The 24,511-nt window shown below is 41.5% G+C and overlaps 1 protein-coding gene across 1 annotated transcript in view; it reads left to right on the forward strand.

The window, feature by feature from the left end:
* Positions 1-2,692: 2,692 nt before the first annotated feature.
* Positions 2,693-24,511, forward strand: part of fam120c (family with sequence similarity 120C) — a 40,491-nt gene continuing 18,672 nt past the window's right edge. The window contains exons 1-7 of the mRNA XM_034694910.1: positions 2,693-4,345; positions 12,445-12,691; positions 12,879-12,961; positions 20,853-20,981; positions 22,783-22,885; positions 22,975-23,048; positions 23,218-23,489. Of these exons, the coding sequence (XP_034550801.1) occupies positions 3,830-4,345; positions 12,445-12,691; positions 12,879-12,961; positions 20,853-20,981; positions 22,783-22,885; positions 22,975-23,048; positions 23,218-23,489 (1,424 nt within the window). The 5' untranslated portion in view covers positions 2,693-3,829. The remainder of the gene's footprint in view (positions 4,346-12,444; positions 12,692-12,878; positions 12,962-20,852; positions 20,982-22,782; positions 22,886-22,974; positions 23,049-23,217; positions 23,490-24,511) is intronic.

Here is a 24,511-nt window from a genome sequence, read left to right on the forward strand (position 1 = left end):
GCAGACCTGTAACTTCTTTAAGAAGCTCTTCTGTCCTCCACTCGTTACCTGTATTAATGGCACCTGTTTGAACTGGTTATCTGTATAAAAGACACCTGTCCACAGCCTCAAACAGCCAGACTCCAAACTCAACCATGGCCAAGACCAAAGAGCTGTCCAAGGACACCAGGAAGACAATTGTGGACCTGCACCAGGCTGGGAAGAGTGAATCTACAATAGGCAAGCAGGTTGGTGTGAAAATGGAAGACATACAAGACCATTGATAATCTCTCTCGATCTTGGGCCCCACGCAAGATCTCGTCCCGTGGGGTCTAAATGATCATGAGAACGGTGAGCAAAATCCCAGAACTACACGGAGGGACCTGATGAATGACCTGCAGAGAGCTGGGACCAAAGTAACAAAGGCTACCATCAGTAACACACTACGCCAAGAGGGACTCAAATCCTGCAGCATCAGGCGTGTCCCCCCTGCTTAAGCCAGTACATGTCCAGGCCCGTCTGAAGTTTGCCAGAGAGCATATGGATGATCCAGAAGAGGAGTGGGAGAATATCATGTGGTCAGATGAAACCAAAATAGAGCTTTTTGGTAAAAACTCAACTCGTCGTGTTTGGAGGAAGAAGAATGCTGAGTTGCATCCCAAGAACACCATACGTACTGTGAAGCATGGGGGTGGAAACCTCATGCTTTTGGGGCTGTTTTTATACAGAATGCTGCTGTTCGAGTCCAAACAAGGACCAAAAAAGTAGACCACATCACTCCAGTTCTTAGATCCCTACACTGGCTTCCTGTCTGTCAGAGAACAGACTTTAAAATCCTGCTGATGGTTTATAAAGCACTGAATGGTTTAGGCCCAAAATACATTGCTGATCTGCTGCTACTGTATGAACCATCAGGTACTGGTCTGCTTTCAGTCCCTAGAGTCAGAAGGAAACATGGTGAAGCAGCGTTTAGTCATTATGCACCACATATCTGGAACACACTCCTTGAAAGCTGTAGGTCTGCTCCAACTCTCACCTCTTTTAAATCAAAGATTGAGACCTTTTTTTATTTGCCACTGCCTTCCTATCTTAGCTCATTTTAACTCCCTATAAATGAAATTTTAATGTAATTTTTAATATATTCTAATTTTCCTTTTCTTTTCTGCTTTATTATATTTGTCATTTTAATTATGTTCTTTTATGCTCGTCTGAATGTTTCCAGTGCTTTTAATGTTCTAATGTAAAGCACATTGAGTTGCCCTCGTGTATGAAATGCACTATACAAATAAAGCTGCCATGCCTTGCCTTACAGACCTCTCTCATCTTTCTAAGTGGGAGAACTTGCAAAATCAGTGGCTGACTAAATACTTTTTTGCCCCACTGTACTTTGGTCCCAGTTTTTCCCTTTTTTAAAGCACTTTTTTCCTAGGAGAGCAGCCACAGGGAGGCGACATACTCACAGACTGAACATGCACGGGACAGGGCCAGTCTACCTGTTACACCTCTCAGTGTATTACACCTTATTCTACTGACACACGTTTGAGGTTTAATGTGTTTGTTTTGGACTTCTCATTTCACCAGGGGGTGTTTCAAGTGATTCAGCAACCCTGATAATAGAGCTTCAATATTAGCTTCTCGCGACAGCCGTGTGTTAGCATTACTTTTATTATATTTTCAGGTTCTGTGTCAAATTAAAGACAGATAGAAACACGCCTGAGTGAAATGTCGGTCAAGTAAAGGCGTCTTACTTAAGAATGATGGCAAATTGATTATAGAATAATGCAACCGCAGATGTACAGCACTTCATTCGTGCAACCAAGTAACAATGATGGGCAACTCTCATCTCAGCTTTATCTTTTCTCAAAAATTAGCTAAGTAAAAAACAAAAGAGCCAGCAAGAGAATCTGGGAGCTGCCTTACTGAAATAAATAAATGATAATAATCAGTGCATAAATTTACCTAAATAGATAAATAAAAAAATAGACAAAAATGGCCACAAATGTTGAATGGGGATGTATTTTTGTTTTAACCTTGTCAGGTCACACAGTCACCTTGGAACATTTTCCCAGGACATTTGCCGTTTTCTACCATTTTCCAGGTGTTTTCCAGTACTGGAAAACTGGTCAACTGTTTTCCAGTTTTTCCAGGACTTACTTTGGTCCCAGTTTTTCCCTTTTTAAAATCACTTTTTCCTAGGAGACCAGCCACAGGGAGGCGACATACTCACAGACTGAACATGAACGGGACAGGGCCAGTCTACCTGTTACACCTCTCAGTGTATTACACATTATTCCACTGACACATGTTCATGTTTGAGGTTTAATGTGTTTGTTTTGGACTTCTCATTTCACCAGGGGGTGTTTCAAGTGATTCAGCTACCCTGAGAATAGAGCATCAATATTAGCTTCTCGCTTTAACCGTGTGTTGGCATTACTTTTATTATATTTATAGTTTCTGAGTCAAACTAAAGACGGATAGAAACACGTCCGAGTGAAATGTCGGTCAAGTAACGGCGTTTAATCCAAAGAATCACTTCTGGGCCACTTGGAGAAATTCTCTACACTTTTTTTCATCCTCGTTCAACCGTTGGTGTCCTCACACTGGGAGTTGTAGTTCCCCTACGTCTCTCACTTCGTGTCTTTTAATCGTACGTGATGTCGTCATAGAACTACATTTCCCAGCGACGTCACCAGCCTTGCCTCCTCCCTCCAGTCCCTCCACCTTCCCCTCCCACTCCACTGGGCCGCGAGGAAGTCGCAAGATGGCTGATGTCGCTTGGAAGTAACGTTCCCCTCTGCAACATGAAGCCGTGAGTGTGGAAGAAAGCGAGGGAGGCACCATCGGGCTTTTATTTTTATTTTCTTTTAGTTACTTTTCTTTTATTTCGTCAAACATCCATCTCATTCCGCGTCGTGTCCGCCCCGGACTTGTCTTCGGGAGTTGACGCGTCAAATCACGCCGGGGACCCTGAAGCTAACAGAAGCTAACAGCAGCTAGCAGCTAACAGTTAGCCAATGTTAGAGCACAGCTAGCAGCTAACAGCTAACAGTTAGCCAATGTTAGAGCACAGCTAGCCAGGCAGTCAGACAGCCAGGCAGCACAGAGCTGTTAGTTTGTGTTTTTTTAATTGATATTCAAACACCCACGAGCCAGCACGCTGCAGCTACACACCTGCTGGAGCTGACCTGCGGCTGCGCGGAGTTAAAGTCACATCTTGGAGCTGTCAGGTGGAAAATAACGTCTTTTGCAAGGCTGCTCGGTTCAACATGTCCGCGGACTGGCCATCCAGCCTGTGGGTAGCTAACTAATGCGCAGTACAGCAGCATCTGCTTCATGCTCACAAACCAGCAGCACAATCATTTTCTAGACCTTTTTCCAACTCTATCCACCAACCGTGCTGCATTTCCGTTATTTTACTGCCAACTAACATTCGTGGAAGCTTTGGTGATGTTGGAGCCAAATTATGGGAGCAGGAAACATGTTGAACTTTTTTTGGCTGTAGGTAGCTACACTGGCCTTGCTGGCATCTAACCAAAAAAATCCACAGGGATGGACACTAAAGTGAGCAGCCACGACCAAAACTGAGAGCTTAGAGAGTGGAAGAGGTAAAGGGGAGAGCTGACACTCTGGTGCAGCCGTGCATGGTGACTCATTTCAGTGTGAGGGACAGAGAAGTTGTTTTCCAGGGTTTAACTTTAACACAGTTAGTCACTACACATCGGAGACGAGTTAGCTTTGCCTGCAGTGCACAGCTAGCTTCAGTCTCGCCCCACATCACATCACAAACACGGCGTACAGAACGTACTCAGAGCCTGCTCCCGGACAGACCCACAGGCTCAATAACACAGTCATGGGGGTCCAGGGCTTCCAAGAGTACTTAGAGAAGCGGTGTCCAGGGGCCGCAGTCCCGGTGGACCTCCTGAAGCTTGCCCGCACCGCGGCCCGCCAGCCCCCTCACCACCATCACCCACACCACCACCCACATCACCCCGGGCCCATGCCTCCCCCGCCCCCGCCCACCAGGATCCTAATCGACGCTGACTCCGGCCTGCAGCGCCTCTACGGCGGCTACCAGACGGACTGGGTGTGCGGGGGCGAGTGGAACGCCATGCTGGGCTACCTGGCCGCCCTGTCACAGGCGTGTCTGTACCAGGGCGGCCTGGAGCTGGTCGTGGTTTTCAACGGCACGCTGGGGAAGGAGCGCTGGCCCGAGTGGGCGCGGCGAGCTCAGGGCCAGCGACAGACCGCGCAGCTGATAGTCAACCACGTCGGCAGCAAGGCCACCCCGCCCCCCCGGGCATGGTTCCTGCCCCCGGCCTGCCTCAGCCACTGCGTCCGCCTCGCCATGTTCCGCTTCCGAGTGCGGGTGAGCAATGTGACCATGGCTGTGTGAAGTTGTGTTGTTGTCATTTATATACTGTGCTGCTGTTAATCCAACACTTTCTCTGTGGTTCTGCACGCCCATGATCAGCTTACATCATGCTGGGTTTTTAACTCCTTCAACAGAGGGGATTTATGGCTCTCTGAAGGGAACCGGATCTGGAGGTTCCTTTCAAAGAGCCGTTTAAAAGACCGGCTCTTTGACTCATTGATATATTTATTTATGTTTTAGAAGTCAACCAGGGGTAACTGGTTTTAACAAGGAAGCAATCACTGGTATCAGAATCAGCTTTATTGGCCAGGTATGCTTGAACACACAAGGAATTTGACTTTGGTAAACTGTGCTCTCTTTGAACAAGGCATAAGAATAAGACATACAAATAAAAAAATAAAATATAATAATAACATCAGCTATAAATATAAAAGTGGTAGCAGTTATTAGATGTGTGAAAAAATATCGATAAAGCAATATATCGCGATACTTTGACCTCCAATATGATGTCGATATTTCAACTCTTAATATCGATATTTTTGTTATAATAAAAATTCATATTTTAGCCGAGTTGGAACTAAAATACAACTTCAGTATTTCAAAAGTGGAAAAGTAGTTTCAATCAAATAGCTTTGACTTAATTTGTCCTTTCAATTTTGAGTAGTATTGTGTGATTTACATTTACACCATCCTTATTTTTTCTTAGTTAACTGTGTAGAATATCGGAATATATCACAATATTGCGATATCGTGATATATTGTGATAATATCGTATCGTGAGGTTCTTGGCTATACTCACCCCTAGCAGATATAATATAAGATTTGGATCAGAATAATTCAAACTCACACATCCCACCAATATATGTATACTGAAATATTGATTATAATTTCATTTGGCATTGTAAACATTCCATAAGATGGTGCCATATCTCCATGCTTCCACAGTCAGATCACTATTTTGAATTTTCCCTCACTTAAAAAACTTTGTGGCACTTTAAAAACTACACAGGCTCCAGATAACTTCCATGCAAAACAACTTTACTGTAAAAAGAACTTTTTAACAGTACAGAAAAATAAGTTGTGTTGTTGTCATTTATATACTGTGCTGCTGTTAATCCAACACTTTCTCTGTGGTTCTGCACGCCCATGATCAGCTTACATCATGCTGGGTTTTTAACTCCTTCAAGAGAGGGGATTTATGGCTCTCTGAAGGGAACCAGATCTTGAGGTTCCCTTTCAAAGAGCCGTTTAAAAGACCGGCTCTTTGACTCATTGATATATTTATTTATGTTTTAGAAGTCAACCAGGGGTAACTGGTTTTATCAAGGGAACTATCACTGGTAGCAGTTACAAGATACACTTTGGATCAGAATAATTCAAACTCACACATCCCACCAATATATATATAAACTGAAATATTGATTATAATTTCATTTGGCATTGTAAACATTCCATAAGATGGTGCCATATCTCCATGCTTCAACAGTGAGATCACTATTTTGAATTTTCCCTCACCAAAAAAAACTTTGTGGCACTTTAAAAACTACACAGATAACTTCCATGCAAAACAACTTTACTGCAAAAAGAAAAATTTAACCATACAGAAAAATATATAAAAAAATATATATATGCATATAAAAAATATAAATACAACTAGAATAAAAATTAAGACATTATAAAAGTGTGAATGCAAAACTGTGCTACCCCACCTGGTGTTTCTACACCTGAACTACTTTACAAACAGGAGCTCAGCACCTTGACTCGAATTCACATCAAAACAATGTAAACAATAAAGTGTAGCGTTAAGTGTGAGCAAAAGACTCATGGGGCACACAGGTGACACGTGAAGGCAGCGTGGGCAATCTGCATATTTTATTTATTTATTTATAACCTTTATTTAACCAGGAAATGCTCATTGAGATTAAAATATCTTTTCCAAGAGAGTCCTGGCCAAGATAGGCAGCCGCACAGTTACAGAGTTACAACTTTCTCTATATATATTCTCTTTGGAATTCTTGTACATGTTCACCTTCTTGTTTGCTGCTGTAACTCCATGAATTACCCCGTTGCAGGATGAATAAAGGAGTATCTTATCTTATCTGATATTACACAAATAGCAGACGCATACAACAGCTACACAACAAATACCACCAGATAATAAAAGTTGTTTTTATATGTTTATGAACGGCTCGCAACTGCGTATCGGTTCTCATCGTTCACTTAAAAGAGCCGTTCAAAAGACCGACTCGTTCGCGAACGTCACACCTCTAACTCATTTCAGTTTGTGAGTGCAGCTACAGGCTCAATTATAGTGTTTATTTCTGCACACTCACTCCAAATGTACCAAGAAGAACAATCACAGAGTGAGTCCGGTATGTTCAGCCTCAAGCCCAATCCATTCCATTTATATTGCACATTTTAAAAACAACACGGTCACAAAAGTGCTGCACAACAAATACAAACTGTAGAAATAAATAATAGTACAATTTAAAATACACTACATTAAAAGACAAACAGACCAACACAAACTCTCATGCTGTATTAAAAGCCAAGGAGTGAAAATGAGTTTTAAGACGTGATTTCAAAGTATCCAGGGTGGGGGCCACTTTGACTTGGGTGGGTCGCTCATTCCACAGTTTAGGAGCTACCACTGAGAAAGCTCAGTCACCATGGCACGCATCTGATCAGCAGACCTCAGTGCTCTGGAGGAGGTGTAGATGATGTACTGAGGTGCCAGACCATTTAGTGACTTAAAAACAAACATTCAAATCTTAAAATGTAATTCTAAAATGGACAAGGAGCCGGTGGAGGGAGGCGAGAATGGTGCTGATATGTTCATGCTTGCAGGTTCCTGTGTAAGCGAGCGAGGGAGGCCTGGTTAATGCAAAGTCAGAGGTTTTACTGTAACAAAGCTGTCCCTCTTTTAATAGTTATGCTGCACACAACCCGTCCAGGAGCAGGACTCTGTTCAGATTTAGATTAGCAGTAAAGTTCAGTTTCTTCTCTAATTATTGCCCTCACAGTATCTGTGAGTGATGTAGATTATCATCTGATGTCATACATGTTCATTTGTTAAATTTCAGTATTAAATTATAGGGGTGTAACGATTCGATTCGTATCATGATTCGTGGTTGCCGATACGATTAAAGGACGATATTGATTCATTTAGAACGATCAGATCCGAAGCGATTCAGTGACTTGAAATCTATTCAGTAACTTTTTAGCCAAAAATTCAACCAGTGTGACTGTGAAACAAATCCCTTGATACTGCACAGTCCTAGATTCCTGTTGTTTCTTGTAAGGGAATCAGGTATAAATGAATCATGGATATAAACGTTGTGTGAAACCCCACGGCGCCTTAGTAGGAGGTTGGATAGATTTGTGGTGTTGCTGTGGTTCTTTACTTGACCTTTACATATCGTACAAACAGCGAGCGACTTATTTAGAACATCTCCGTCTTTGTAAAAGTGTTTCCAGACGCTGGACCGCAATGGTGGCTTGATCATTTCTCGCTGTCACTGACAGGCAGCCTGAATTGAGTAACGTTTAACGTCTTTATCATTAAAAGTGAAAGAAACCCCACATCCATATAAAGTCTGCCGTGATTAAATCCAATGTGTTATTTCCTAGTATCGATACAATCAATTTATTACCTTTTTAAAACGATGTTAGATCGATATTTTTCGTCCCGGAAGGACAACTTGCCGAGCACAGATCGATGTAGTCTGATCATAGGAATATAAATCCATACATTGATGTAGTGGATGAATCGTTACACCCCTATGAATTAATAATGCCATGGGACAGAGTGAATGAACTGTAGCATCACATCAGAGGGATTCTCATGCATTATGTTAATCATGCAGAGAGTTACCCTTTTCATGTTTTCATTATTTGCTTAAAACTTAAAAATAAATGCAATAATTCAAATTGTGCAGACTCTCCAGACATCACAAGCACGATGAATGAAAGGCTGCAATATTTCTTTGAGTGTGTTTTATTTGGATTTGGTCAAGAACTGAGGTTTTGCAAGTCATTGTAAGTTTGTGTCAGACTTAATGAAACTCCTTCCTCCTGTTGAAGTCACCTCTTTCACATTTAAAGATGAACAGCTATCAGAAGAAACAGATTGCACGAATCAGAGTGATAAAAGTATTAATTGACACAAAGCCGTGCATGCTCTTCTCGGGCGAACAGGCCGTGTCTTTGCAGCAGATCATAGATTTCTGCCTCCAGCTGGCTCGCTCCGCTCTCGTGGATGTATCGGGATGCTGGTCTGCAGGGAGCACCGATGTGTTCAGTGCAACAGATATTTTAAAGATGTATGAAGGAAGAGCTTCCTGCTTCTGAGGCGCATGTACTGTTCAACATGAGGATCTAGTTTAGCCTATATATTACATAACATGAACTCTGTGAACCTTTCATACATTGTTGAACAACTGCTGAGTGGATATTCTATTTATAGGCCTCTGGTGCCCGACAGTGGTGCATTTGTAATGAGTTACTTCATCCTAATCTGTGGGGAGTATTTGAATAATGAGTACAGTTTGATTATTCGTTCAGTTTTCCATGTGATGTAAGGAGAGGTGGTCAATGTGGCAGCTAGGTCCCTCGTATGATCAGAGGATACCACAACATGTCTGAGAAAGGAAATGTGACTCATCATGTTCCGTTAAAGGCCCTTCCATGAACACAGCGAAACCGTTGATCGCCTCTTTCAGTCCTCTCCTCTCAACTTTACCCATCTGCCCTCCAGTCTGTTTGCATGTTAGCGTTTTAAAGAAACACAATGCAAACCGGTAGAGAAGGAAAAACACACCACCCACATTACAGCACAGCACACTCTGGTGCTCCTTGTGCATGTGCAGCATGGTTACTCACAGTTCCCATGTGTACCTGCTCGATTTCTTCACATGCGTTCTGAGAATCCGACCTATTTCTGCAGCTCTAAGTATCTCACTTCAGTTTGAATTACACTGTTTGCTCACACAGCGCGCAGTAATCCTTCTGAGCCTTACATGTGCCGCTTGCATGATTTAGTTTTTTAAAATGATTGCGGATATTTGATCGTCCTGAAATAGATTGTTTAGTTCTACTTTACGTGATTTCTCATTTTCCTCATAATCAGCCCCCCCTCTGCCTGGTAGGGTCTTCATTTGAAGGGCAGATTAACAGCTAATTCAACTGATTTTTAATGAAGTAACTGAATGTAGTTAAGTTTCCACATAAGAGGAGACACTTTAAAATTCTACTATAATGTGAAGCCTTCTTGCTCCTTAAACCATAACTCTGTGCTCTGAGGCGAACATGTAGCCCCAGGTACAGGTGTGTCTCTGCTAATGCTAAAGAAATATTTGCTGCTGCAGAACTGGTCCACAAATATATATTCAGGAACTTCATCGAAGTGTATTTAAAGTTTATGTGCACCAAACAACTCTTTAATCTAGGGATGTAAATTTCAAGTATTTCTGTGATCGATCTTTGGAAATGTTAACGATCAATTATTGATTAATCTTTAAAAAAGACGTAAAAGTTTTCAATGCTAAATGCGTTTTTTTCCCCTGAATCAAAATTTCCTTCACAGCACAATGTATAACTGACAGTAGGGCTGGGCGATATGGCCTTGGAATAAAATCCCCAATTTTTTTTTTTTAAATTTATTTATTTTTTTACAAAAAACTCAATTTACAGTTTTAATTGATTTTGTGTTTTTCTCCTGAAAATAGTAATAAAAGCAGGATAACTTTCAGCTAGGTGTCTAGCTTGAAACAAAGCTACAGTACAACTTAAAGAGACTTCATTTTCCATCTCATGAAAATAATCATTTATTTGACAGTGACTTTAAGCACCATGAACCAGAACTACTTCAAAAAAGTAAAAATAAAAGTACATCCTGTGGAAAAAAAACTTGTATTTTCTAGAATAAACCTTGAAAACTAAATTCTTTATGCTATTGCTGAAAAAAGATCCAATGGAGGAGGTTACAGAGAAAATCTAGATTTCCTTTTTTTTTTTAAATCGCCTGACACCAAAAATGTGAATTAATCGATTAAATGGATTTATCGTACAGCCCTAACTGACAGTGTTGAATATCTACGGATCGTATTGAGGTGTTCAAAATGTTAAACACGCTGAATATCAACATGTGGAGCAGGCTCATAATCTGAAAGTGAAGGCTCAGACTTCAACAAGGGAACTGAACAGAAACACATTTCAGACTCTCAGAGTCCAGTTTTCTGTCTACTCGTTCTTAATGAGAGAAATAAGCATGTGAACGTGGTCAGGTGTCAGCCGGGAGCGCAACCGGGTCATAATCAGTCCGGCGGCGGAGAAAAATAGCGCTCATGGAGACCTGTCACTCAGCTGAGCATCAACACCTTCAGTCAGCTGATTCACATCCAAACATGCTTTAAACTTAAAACACCTCCCTGATAGCTGAACCAAATATGAGACCACATGATGTTTGTTCCACGTGAGAGAAAATCCCAACAAAAAAATGTGTTCAATTAAGTTCTTAACAATCAGTTAATCTATACTCACTCATTGTTGACATCCTCACTTTAATCCATGCATAAGTGCAAGCTGCAGCCTCTAAGGAAGTTGCAGTGACTGCTTTCATGTTAACAGTGGTGGACAAACTGCAAGTCATCATTACTTAAGTCAAAGTGTAGCTCCCCCTGCTCAAACATTACTCCAATACAAGTGAAAGTTGTTCCATTTAATTATGACTTGAGTTAAAGTCCTTTTTAAGAAATACTGAAGTATTCAAAGTACTTTTTAAAATATCTCTAAATGTATTTTCACAAAGCATGAGGTCAGTCAAGAACGCATGGGTGTTCATTCTGCTCCGTTCTGTTTCTCTAGAAAACATGATTTCATATCTAAAAAGTCTACCATGAAATATAAACTAAGTTACTACAAGCACAGACAAGTTTACAATGTTCATCTGGAATCAAAGCAGTGTGTTAGCTCCAGACCTCCACATGCTCTCTCTCAGGTTAGATCAGGGGCGATTCTAGGATCGGATGTTTGGAGCTGCTGAGCCGTGCAAGATAAATTTCACTGTTTTGTACATTTTAATGCAATTTCATTCCCACATTTGTGAAAGAAAAGTATCACACTTTTTGGGAAAGTCTGACTAAACCATCAAATCTGATAAAAGTTATTTAAATGCTGAGCCACAGCAAAAGAGAAATGGATTAAAATCATAAAAGAAACATATGGTAACCCTTATTTCTGGGGAAAGACATCTCATGTTGATACAGCAGCTCCTCAACATTTACATAAACAGTATGTATGTTTCTGGAGTAAACCAGCCTCCTATAGTGAGTACCAAAAATACCAAAAATTGACATTGGAGTTATTTTTTGGACTTTAATTTCAAATGCAATGCACAACATGTTAAACACAGTGGAGCTGCTGTATTTTTGTTGTTAAAATATTACGTTTCAACCCAGTACTGTATGGTTTTTAAACTTTTGCAGCTTGTTAAAAAGGACATACAGTAAAAAAAAAAAAAAAATCTCAAATTTTAGGGGTGCTGGGATTCAATTTAGAGGGGCTTCAGCACCCCCAAAAATGGACTAGAAATGTCTATGGGTTAGATGCTGATGTTTTGTTGCTGTGATGAAGTTTGTGTGGTTAACACATCAGAGATTTACAACAATTCAAACAATCATTCTTTATTTCAAAAACCTCAAATGTGGGTTTAAAATATGACCGTGGTGCTCAGGTAGAGAATCATCATCCTTCTCAGTCATAGCCATCATCACCACGACTGAATAAACGCACTGATCTGAAGAATGTTTGATCTATGCTCAACCGGCTTGTTGAGTGACGCTCACAATTCAAACATTCAACATAAAGACAAAGCATTAATATAAAGCAGACAATCTAGATACAACTAAAGACTGAAAAGAAGAGAAATGTTAGGACTCTTTGTGAACCAATATGTTGTCTTTCTTTAAATGTCATAACAGACGGTTTTCAATCCAGGTTTCCTCTCAGGTGATGTGATCTGCCGTCAAAAGCAGGTGCCATGTTTGTGTTTTCATGCCAGCAGCATCCTGAGTGTGTCCTCTCTGCATCCACAGGTTGTACAGACTTTGGAGGACCACCACCAGGAAGTGCTGTCTCTGTACAGGGACTTTGGATTTGCCGGCCTCATCGCTCAGGACTCTGAGTTCGCCCTCTGCAACGTACCCGCCTACTTCTCCTCGCACGCGCTCAAACTGAGCTGGAACGGCAAGAACCTGACCACACATCAGTACCTGCTGTCTGAGGCCGCCCGGCAGCTCGGGCTCAAGACACAGCACCTGCCCTGCTTTGCTGCTCTGCTGGGTGAGGAGCTGTCTCCACAAACACAAAACCAGACGCACATTTATTTTTGACGCTGTCTCACTGAAACACACACACACACACGCACACAAACCCAAACCCCTTGTGAGTTGTATTTTTGGCATCCCTCTGTGTGTGTCGTCCTCGCTCATTGACAGAGCAAACACTAATAAGAGTCTCTCTCTTGCAGGAAATCATATTCTGCCTGATGAGGACCTGGCTGCCTTCCACTGGAGTCTGCTGGGACCAGAACACCCACTAGCTTCTCTCAAGGTAACATATGTTCAAAAGTCCAAAGTCCCCCGCAAACCACGTCTTCCTCTTAGAAAATATTAGCCGCGGTAATCGCTTAATGCTGGACTTTGTCCAACAATGACAAGAGCCCTGACTCACTTCACATGTAAAGAGACCTTTTCTTCAGACGTACTTTTATTTCTAATCGTCAGTGTTTTATTATAATTATATTTATTAGATTTTTTAACAAACAAAACATATACACTTGGCTCACATATATATATATATCAATCTTTATCAATCAATCAATCTTTATTTGTATAGCGCCAAATCACAACAAACGTTATCTCAAGACGCTTTTACAAACATAGGAGGTCTAGACCACACTATGTCAAATTATGAACAGAGACCCAACTTCAAGACAAGACTCAGTCTGACCCCACCTTAATCCATCATGAGCATTGCACATCACAGTATTTAGCTAGTTACAGTGGTGAGGAAAAACTTCCTTCTAACAGGCAGAAACCTCAGGCAGAACCAGACTCATGTTAGACAGCCATCATGCCTCGACCGAGTTGGGTCTGGAAAGACAGATAGAGGGGAGTAAGAGAGAGGGGTGATAGTGATGAGACGAGACGTAGAAGCTGTTGCCGCTGGAGTCCAGATCGTCCGCAGCAGGAGGACGTCTACGGCAGCTCAGAGGAATCTACGAGACAAGGGAGCTCAGGGACTCCAGAAAGGTCTATGGTTAGTAACTTTAATGGGACAGGCAGAGTTAAAGTAAGTGATGAGGGGGTTGGGGGGAAGGGGGTGAGCTAGGATCCCAGTGTGTCAGTGTGCCAGTTCCCCCGGCAGTCTAGGCCTATAGCAGCATGACAAAAGCTGGTCCAAGCCTGATCCAGCTCTAACTATAAGCTTTATCAAAAAGGAAAGTTTGAAGCCTACTCTTAAAAGTGGAGAGGGTGTCTGCCTCCCGGACCCTGACTGGTAGATGATTCCAAAGGAGAGGGGCCTGATAACTGAAGGTTCTACCTCCCATACTACTTTTAGAGATTTTAGGTACAATATATCATGGTTAGCATTCAGGTTAAAGCTGGGGTTGGTAGTCTCGGAAAACTAGAGCATGAATTTGAATGTAGCATTTCCTCAGGACTCGTCTAACCCCTCCCTCGGAGCTCGGAGCTCCTACTAAACGACCCCCCCCGCTCACATGCACGAGCACCGCTGACTTGCGACCATATGATGGTGACTGATTCAAAACCGGTCCTCATCAAAACATTATCATAGTGAAAGTTAAAAACACAAACAAACATGGCTGCTGTTAGCACTCACAACTGTCATGCTAGCATTATCCAGTTGTACCGGTGACACGATATCAGGAGAAAAGTTATAGCAAATATAATACTGCTCTACTGTTTGTTAAACGTGTTCAGTGTAGATGTTCTTAATTCCTACAGTGTTGACGGTCAGTGAAGGCATCAGGAGAGGTGTAGAGTGTGTGAGCAGGAGAGAGGAGAGACAAGAGGAGAAGTTCTTCATTCATTCAAACATTGATTGTTGTTTTGTTGGTTGGCGTGATCACGGCCGACAGTGACCGGTTAGTAAAACTCAACATGTTCAAGAATCGGCTCGTCATCCCTACAGCGTCCGGACGGACGCTACAACATCTACATTTTCTGTAGGACTTACTGAATGTCATTCATTCTTCTGCTTGTTAGAGCCCCGTGGTGAGAGCTTTTTAGACTCTGATCCGGACTACAGTCCTGAGCAAAGCACCTCATCAGGTCAGAGGGGACAGGCCCGGGGTCGAGCGAGAGGGGCAGTCAGTAGAGTCAGGGGAAGCAGAGGCAGGAGACGGGGACTCAGAGGAGTACACGCTGGGGAAATGTACACGCAGGAGGCGGGCAGAACGGCAGGACAGGATTTGAATGGTTTAAAATTTTGGCACCCAATTTTGGTTGGTGTTTTCCCAGGTTTACTCCGGCTGTAGATAGTGTCTTTTTTCACTCTTTTTTAAGAACACATTATGTATTGATCGCCATCAGGACATAAAGATCATTTTAACCAGTATAACAAAAAGTGTATCTAAATCTGAACACCAACCCCAGCTTTAAGTTAATACAGGCGTCAGGCACAGGATTCACAATGTACATTGCAGAGATGCAAAAATAGAGGAAAAGAAAATAAGGGAATAAATAGAATAAAAAATAAAATAATAATAATAGTGATGATATTAAAAAGTTGTGTCTATAGCACAATTTAGCCCAATAAATACCAGGAAGGGTTCCCATGTTCTACGGCAAACATCGTCTCTGGAATGTAGTCTGCAGGTTAAGTAGTCCAGTGGGACATATTCAAGTGTAACTCTCTGCCACTGTACCTTGGAAGGGTCCCTATCTGTAATCCAGTTTGAAAGAATACACTGTCTGGCACAGAAAGTTAACATCTTATAAAGTTTCCTCTTATATTCATCAGTAACAGTAACATTAGGTATACCTAGAAGTAATGATAATGGTCTACCTTCTGTATCAATATGTAGGATCTTGTTCATTTCTTGTTCTGTGATCTGCCAGAACTGCTGGATTGTTCTACATGACCACAGGCAGTGTGTGAGACCGGTTTCTGTCTTACATTTTTGACACTGTGGGGATGAGTTTGGGTTAAATTTATGGCGATGGGAAGGAGATATATGAGCTCTGTGCAATATCATTAATTGAACTGCCTTCCCTCTTATTACATACACTCAATGTTTTTGCATCCTTCCAGTTATCATCTGTGATATGAACATTAAGTTCTCTTTCCCATGTGCTTTTTAAATATGACGTACTTGTAGTGTCATTTTCTTTAAGTATAGTATAAAAGGAGCTAGTAGAGCTAGTGTTTTTTTAATCAAATCCATTTTTAAGAGGAGATGTTTGACAACGTGTGAAAAAAGCTTCCCACTAACAGAGAGAGAGAATGAGTCGTTAAACATCTACAGGAAAAATTGACTTTTTTTCATTTCCTGCAAAAAGACGACCGTCCCGTCTGCAAAACTCTGCAAAACAAAGTCTAGTTTTCTTTTTAAAAAGTATTTAATGCTTGTTCGAGTGTGTGCAGGAGTCTTTTTCACCACTACAGCTAACATTTCTCTTTTCTTCTCAGAAATCAGAATCAGAAATACTTTATTTATCCCAGGGGAAACTCAGTTGTTAAGGAATGCTCCTCTACACAGAATGAAAAAGTCAGAATATTAGACTTTAGACTTTATTCTCTCCTTGGGGAAATTCTTTTCCACAGCACCTTTCTGCATTTCCACAGACATAGACACATAGAACATACACTGTAGGCTCAACAAACTGTCCACCAAGACATCAGCACTCAGACAGATGTTAATAGAAAGAAGGAATAAAATAAGATATAAATACTAATGAAATAATATAATTTGGATTACTAATAAGTATATACAGAAATGCAGAATAGTTACAGTTGGCTATGTACAAAAGCACTGGGAAAAGTTAAAGATTGTTAAAGATATTTCTCTAAATGGAAAAAACCCAATATCAGTAAAATCTGAAATTTAAACTTCAGACCAGAATAAATGGTTATTTGTGTTTTTGTCCTCACAGCATGCGACCATGAAGCATATGTAAGATATAGAACAGTTTTAACACCTCTTAATACACGGTCCAGAGATGTTACACTCAGCGGTCAGAGTGTGATCTCAGACGTGGAGGTGGTGTGAGCAGAGGAAACTCCACTTGTAGCCGAGCCACTGTAACACACACTGGTGTTTGTGTTACAGCTCCACCGTACAATCAGACGTCCTGGAGTAGTGGCACCGCGGCCATACGGAGGCGCTGCAGTGTGATGGAGACATATGTTGTGTCTGAGGTTAAAAGCTTAATTTAATTGTCGGCGCTGACCTCCATGAATAGAAGCAATGGCGTGTGACAACAGAGGGAATTTAGTGTCTCTAATAAGAGCTAACAGATAAATTAGATGTTTAACAGTGTTAGTCTAACAGGAGCAGAATCAGCTTACAGAAGGCGAGTGTGGAACACTTTCTACTCTCACCTGTTTGAATCCATCTCTGAAGTGAGACTTCAAATGTGATTATTAAACAGTCCAAATATTTAAACATCCTCAGAAATGCTCGTCTCTAAAATACTTTTTTAAAGTTATTAATTAGTGATTTAATTATTTTGTATTTTTTAGAGAAAAATGTCTGAAAACATTTTTAAAATGTACTTTATTGCATTTAATTTATTAAATGTATTCAAGACCATGGAATTTAACATCGCTTCAGTGCAGAGCATGAACTTTTTTTATTTCTTTATTTTTCTTTTTAATTTATTAATTTATTGTATTTTATTTTTTGATAAAAATGTCGTAAAACATTTTTGAAATGTACTTTATTGCATTTAATTTATTTAAGAACATGCAATTTAACATCGCTTCAGTACAGAGCATTGTCCTTTTTTAAGTAATTAATTAATAAATTAATAGATTTATTTTATTTTTTATAGAGAAAAATGTATGAAAATATTTTTAAAATTTGATTTATTGCATTTAATGTATTCAATCTTTTTAAAAACATGAAATTTAACATTGCTTCAATACAGAGCAAATATTTATTTATTAATTAACTGATTGTATTGTTTTTTTAGTGAAAAATGTCTGAAATCATTTTTAAAATTTTCTTTATTGCATCAAATTTATTTAATTTATTTAAGAACATGCAATTTAACATCGCTCCAGCACAGACCATGAACTTTTAATTTGTATTATTATTAATTAATTAATCACTTTATTTACTTTTTTTTATTTTCAGATGAAAATGTCTTTACATTTTTTTTTTAAATTGACTCTATTGCATTACATTTATTTAATTTATTAAGAACATGCAATTTAACATCGCTTCATTACAGAGCATGAATTTTTTTTGCTGCATAATTTTGACCTTTTATTAAACAGGACGGCTGCAGAGGGACAGGAAACTAAAGGAGTAGAGAGTGAGGGAAGACATGCAGCAAAAGACTCTGGCCATGATCAAACCAACTAGTGATTTACATTATAAGTATTCTCTGTGATCGATCTTTGGAAATGTTAACAATCAATTATCAATGAATCATTTAAAAGAACGTAGTCGTCTTCCATGTCAAAAACGATACCAAATGCATCTTTCCCCCTTTAAAAGAGTGAGAGGAAACAAAGCCGAACGTTCTGTATGATGAACACTGTTAAAATTAGGGGTGCAACGGATCAAAAAACTCACGGTTCGGATCGTATCACAGATTTGAGTCACGGATCGGATCATTTTTCGGATCAACAAAAAAAAAAAGAAGAAAGAAGACAAGACAAATACAACTTTGTCCCTCTATTTATTTTGTAAAACTCTTTGCCCATTAAATAAAAACATTCAACTCAAAATTTACTGCATGTGCAAAGCATCTGTGGGCCCAGTCCTGCCTCATTCACTGCATGGCATGGCATGGCAAGTGAAGGAGCAGAGGAACTTCAAAAGTTTCACTCCATTCTTCTTTCATTTGCTGATTTTCACCGTCCACTTTTCTTTGAGCAGCAAACTGTGAACACACCGTTTTATTCTAGGGTCCTACAGCTGGCAAAGTGCCAACATGCGAACTGCTCCATAAACGAAAGTGAAAGTTAAACATTGCACTCGCAGCATTGGACTCTAAGTGACCCAGTAACAGCCTGTCTGCGTATCGTTGACATGGAGAAAAAAATCCCGGTAAACACGCGGTGCCCCGACCAAAACACAGAGTGAAGGAGTAACAGTTCGGGGGCCACAAATAGGCGGCCGGATGCGGCCCGCAGGCCGTGTATTGACGGCCTCTGGTCTAGTGGGTGCGCGACGGAATTTCATAACGTGGCTCAAGCACATTCAGCATTCACTGTATTTCACAGGGAAACCAAAATGCTCCAATACATGTGACTTACAAGATGCAGGAGGGTTATAATGTTCCTCTGCTCCTTCACTTGCCATGACTACCACTGCGCTTGACGAGTGAGTAGACGCGCAACCTCTTTTTTTTTTTTTTCCATCAACCGATCCGCGGACCACGTCCGTGCCGAACCGTGGAGAGGCATCCGTACGGATCACGGATCAACGATGATCCGTTGCACCACTAGTTAAAAAGGTGTACAGGTGAGGGCGAGGCATCAACCAAGCCTTAAAGGGGACATATCACGCTTTTTTCATCAATATATATTGGTCTAAGAGGTCCCCAAAACATGTCTTTAAAGTTTATGCTCAAAAAAACACTTTGAAATCAGATTTTGGTCTGCCTGAAAAGTCCTCTTCTTCATTCCTCCTCAGAACACTCTGTTTTCCCTCTGACCACGCCCCCTCCGGAAGTGGATGTGCCTCGGCTCTCCAGCACGTTGATCTAATGTTTACATGTTGGCTGAATATACACGGCTGCTCAGAGATCACGTTACTTCAACCCTCTGAATCTGATCCTGACGGAGAGGCGCCTGTAGCAGGACCTTTCTGAAGGATTGGTCACAGATTTAGTGTTTCTTGTTGTTTTATTTATCAGTATGTAGACGTGTGTCTTGGTACACAGCTACGAACATGTAGCTATGTGGCTATGCTAACTAGCGCTAGCACTTATCCATGATAAATAAAAATCATCCACTAGATCTTCAAATCTGCAGACGTGGGGAGTAAAACCGACCTCTGCCAGAAAGGCAGCAGGACCTTTTCTGAAGGATTGGTCACAGATTTAGTGTTTCTTGTTGTTTTATTTGTCAGTATGTCGACGTGTGTCTTGGTACACAGCTACAGCTACAGCTACAGCTATGAACATATAGCTATGTAGCGATGCTAATTAGCGCTAGCACTTATCCATGACAAATAAAAATCATCCACTAGATCTTCAAATCTGCAGACGTGGGGAGTAAAACCGACCTTTGTGTTTATGAAGACAGCCTACAACTAGCATGCCTCCCTCCTAAGCTCCTTGTTGGCACACATTTGTGCAGGTAATGAAAAACGGGGGAGGGATTCAGTATTATTTTATACAGTCTATGGGCTGAACAAGCTCCGAGCTCTGACTCCGTGACAGACCGGATATTGTTGTTACGTAACAAAAACACTGAAGTCTGAAACGGCTCGTTTCACACACATTTACAGAAAGGTGGAGAAATCAAAACAGGGGCAGAATGGATTTTTTTCATTCTCGGGGGGTTTGTAGACATGCCAGGGACACATATTTCAGGTAAAGAACCATTAAAAAGTCAATTTTGCATGATATGTCACCTTTAAGATGTTTACCTTTCCCAGTAGCTGGTTGATTTTTGGAAACATCCAGGAGTAGTAAAGTTGTGTGATTTGAGTGAGTCCCATTTTCTTCTACCTCAAACTTTAAAGATGGTTTATGTTCAGTGAAATGGCCGGACAAAACCCTGAAATGTTCATCAGTTATTAATGAATTCTGTGCTTCTCTGTCAGTGGTGGTCTGAATATTTGATCACGGAGGAAGCTTTGTTGTCATGGCTGTATTTCTGGGCCTCGCGTGTTTGAATTCACAGCGTCTTCTGAGTTGTCTCGGCTTCCACCTTTTTCACTAAAATGATATCCTCTAGCTTGATTCCTTCGTAGATTTATGATCAATTTATAAGATATAAAGACATCCAGCAGATCTTAGAAGCTGTGCCTCTCACCTGTAGAGTTAGAGTACAGGACATTCCTAGAACAAAGCTTATAAGGAGTTCTACATGTGCTTAGATTATTACTTAATAGGGAACACAACCAGCACCGATGTCAACTTCCTCTTCTTCCTCTCCATCATGACTCTTCTGTTGCAAGCTTACTTTGAATTCTCTCTTTTGCAATAGCATGAGAAAGTGGTGCCTCTCTTTCACACCACTCACCTGAGCGCGTTTAGGTGGGTTTAAAACCTTCGTGTTGTTTCCCTCTCAGGTGCGAGCTCATCAGCTGGTGCTGCCGCCGTGCGAGGTGGTGATCAAGGCCGTCTCAGAGTACGTCTCCTCCATCAAAGACCTGGGAAACCTCGACGCCATCGCCAGAGATGTCTTCAAACAGTCACAGGTATGCGTGTGTAAATTTTCATTCATCTCTGACCGCACAGACCTGCTGCTGTTGATGGTTGAATAGATCCTTAGTGTAGACAAAGACCTGAGTCGGCATCCTCACACCTCAGTGCTGAGATGTACGACGGCACCACACCTTATATTACTCAATGTGCTGAACTGGATTATCCAGTTTCATGTCATAGCGGGTAAATGCTGCAACGTGCACAGTGTTTGTTATCCGAAGAAGAAGTCAGGCTGAAATCAACAGAATATCAAACACTTTTTACCCTGGACTTACACGGATCTGTGTAAAAAAAAACACTGGTAGCATTTTCAGAACGCAGCACGGAACAGGACCGCCGGACAGCTGGAATCATGTGACCGATGCTTTCCCGCGGTAATCACTGGATTCAAGGAATCAATGATTCTCCTCCTCCTCTCCTCATCCATGTTGTCTTTCTGGTCCTCTGAAAACCTCTGACCTGTTGACTCCAGGCCTGGCTCTGCTCATTATGACGGTTTGTTGTTGTAGTTAAGTCAATCAATCAATCAATCAATCTTTATTTGTATAGCGCCAAATCACAACAAATGTGATCTCATGACGCTTTTACAAACCTAGGAGGTCTAGACCACTCTATGTCCAATTATGAACAGAGACCCAACTTCAAGACAGGGTAAGACTCAGTCTGACCCCACCTTAATCCATCATGAGCATTGCACCTCGCAGTATTTAGCTAGTTACAGTGGTGAGGAAAAACTTCCTTTTAACAGGCAGAAACCTCAGGCAGAACCAGACTCATGTTAGACACACATCTGCTGAGACCGAGTTGGGTCTTGAAAAAGGGATAGAGGGGAGTAAGAGAGAGAGGTGACAGTGATGAGTGAAATACGATCTGCTGATAACACAGAGTGTTTTATTCTGAAAATTAACCAGATGTTTTTCATTTTGTTTTGGTGCCTGACTTCCTGTCCCGCTCCATCTGCTCTGTTGAGATTGATGCGTCGTGCTCCGGCATCCGGCACAAATAGAAGTCTTGTGTATCTGATCCGGAGGCACCGACCTGCCTGATCAGAACGCAACAGAGTGGATCCAGTTGAAGTTAACACTTTGACTAGAATAGAAACTCTGTGACAGATCGGAGACGGACTGGACACAGATCCGCTGGAATTGAATCGTTACAGGCTGCAACATTTACAGAATATCTTAAAATGACTAAGAGTAAATGTGTCTTCAGAGGAAATGTTTTTAACTTTGTGGAAATGTTTCCACAACAGAGGAGAAGAGCGTCATTAAAACTTGAGTCACACAAGAACAAGAGACTCCTATCGTCCCAGTGTTTCGATCTTAAGTGGCTCTGTGGTCGCTTCCTGTCAGTGACATCATCGAGCAGTCCGACCTTATGAGCAATTATTCATGTTATTTGCTGAAAGCAGAAATAAAGTTCCCTTTCTAATGAAGAACATGAGCTACCAAGATCACTTGAATCAAATTCCTTCTATGATGTAGATCTACGTCTTAAAGGAAGCAGGTTGTTAAAACTGAAGCCCAGTTGTGTCTGTGTTCACTCCCAAGAGCTGGACAATAATAAATCTTATATTTTTACACCGCTGATCGATTAAAGGCCTCGAATGTTAGCATGCTGCTGTTTTGAGAAACTCTCCCATGACGCTGCATGCTCGTAATAAATTAGATTAGCTGCCACAGACATCAGATTACATTAGATGCTGACTTGCTGGCTCTTCTTGTTGGTGTAAGGAGTCGTTACTCAGTCAACAGGTGTAAAATCCAGCCTGTCTTTTGTTTCCACTCTCTTCAGTCCCGTATGGAGGACAAGGTGGAGCGATTCAAGAAAGCTGTGGAGTATTTCTCTGCTGCCTCCAAACCACGCTCGCCCAACATGGGGCCCTCGCCTTTCATCTGTGAGTAGAAGGAAACCGAACCGTCCGCCCACGCCGTTATGTAATCACGTTACAAGTCATCAGTTTACATCTCCTGTTTTCTGCTGCAGTACCTGGGTTTGGACCCAATCCTTTTGGGGGACCACCTGGCCATATGGGACCGATGCAGCCTGGAAAGAATCAGGTAGGTTCCTCTTTATGTGGATCTGTTTTAGCGTGGGCTCATTAAAGGAGGGTCAGGGTTTGGGAATGGTCAGGACTGCACCCTCTCTCCCTCCTGCTCCGTACTCTCTCCTCTCTGCTCCCCTGTTTTCCTTCCTGTTCCACTCATTTTCCTCTCTTCCTCCGTCCAGTTCCCTCCTCCCCAGGTTCAAGGGTTTAAGCCACCCTTTCAAAATCCACCATACGGACCTGGCTCCACCCCTCTGTTCCAGAACCCGCCACCGTCCCAAGACTGCAACGACTCACTGACGGGCAAGATGGGCTTCACAGATTGGTCCGCTCCGTACGATTCCACTCAGGGAGGAAGTCGACTACCCAACCATCACACCGGGCCTCAGTCCGGTCCTTCTCCGTCTCCTTCCTCGTCATCGGATGGAGACGAACCCAACGACAGCAACGCAAAGTAAGATGCACCAACAGAAGAGTTACACAGTGTGGGATTTCAGAGAGCTGTTTGCTCCTCGAGTGAATTGAACTTTGGGAAATAGATGGAGCACAGACATAACACACTTTCTGACAAATCAGAAGGAGAGCTTAGTTGCTGATTGAAATGCTGACTTAACAAGCACTCAGACATTTGGGCTTATTGGCTGTTAAGTCCACTTGTTGTCCGATCAAATCCTTGTAAACGATGATGTTTGTGCTGCCTTTAAAGTTTTAGAATCACACAAAGTAGCTTAAACATATATTTAAAAATAGAAAGAAAGGCAGGAAACTCAAGTTTCATTGAGAAGGCAAAGACTGGAATAAAAGGGTTTATGTGTATGTGTCAGTGTGTTTGCACATATTGGTGTAAAGGTTATAATTAAAGGGTCTGTGGGTGGGGTGGAGAATGAGGGGTGAGTAGCTGTAGTTGGCGTTTCAGCCTTTAGCCAGACGGACGATGAAGGAAGAAGGTGTAGAAGTGATCGTACAAACGTAGAAAGAGATTTCCAAAACCGAAGCAGTGAATTGATCAAGAGAATTTTTTTTATTTTTTATTTATTTTATTTATTTGTAAAGGGACCATTTACAATATTTAACATACATGTCACCATTTGATATATTGTACCAGAGTTAGCTTACATCTGCAGTCCCTTGGCAGGTCACAATTAAAACATTACATTGTTTTAACGCACGCACGCACGCACGCACGCACGCACGCACGCACGCACGCACGCACGCACGCACGCACGCACGCACGCACGCACGCACGCACGCACGCACGCACGCACGCTACAGTGTGGAGTGTCCTTTAGCAGACTTTTCAGTTTGATTTTGAAGCTGCTGAGAGATTCACAGTTCTTAATATCCTCCGGTAAGGTGTTCCACTGAGTTGTGGCTTTCACAGAAAAAGCTGACTGCCCAAAGGCAGCACAGTGAAAGGGTACATTGCAATTTCTAAACGAAGATATTCTTGTGGATTTAATTGAGTCCACTGAGCGG

This window comes from Notolabrus celidotus, chromosome 11, assembly GCF_009762535.1.
Source record: "Notolabrus celidotus isolate fNotCel1 chromosome 11, fNotCel1.pri, whole genome shotgun sequence".
NCBI lineage: Eukaryota > Metazoa > Chordata > Actinopteri > Labriformes > Labridae > Notolabrus > Notolabrus celidotus.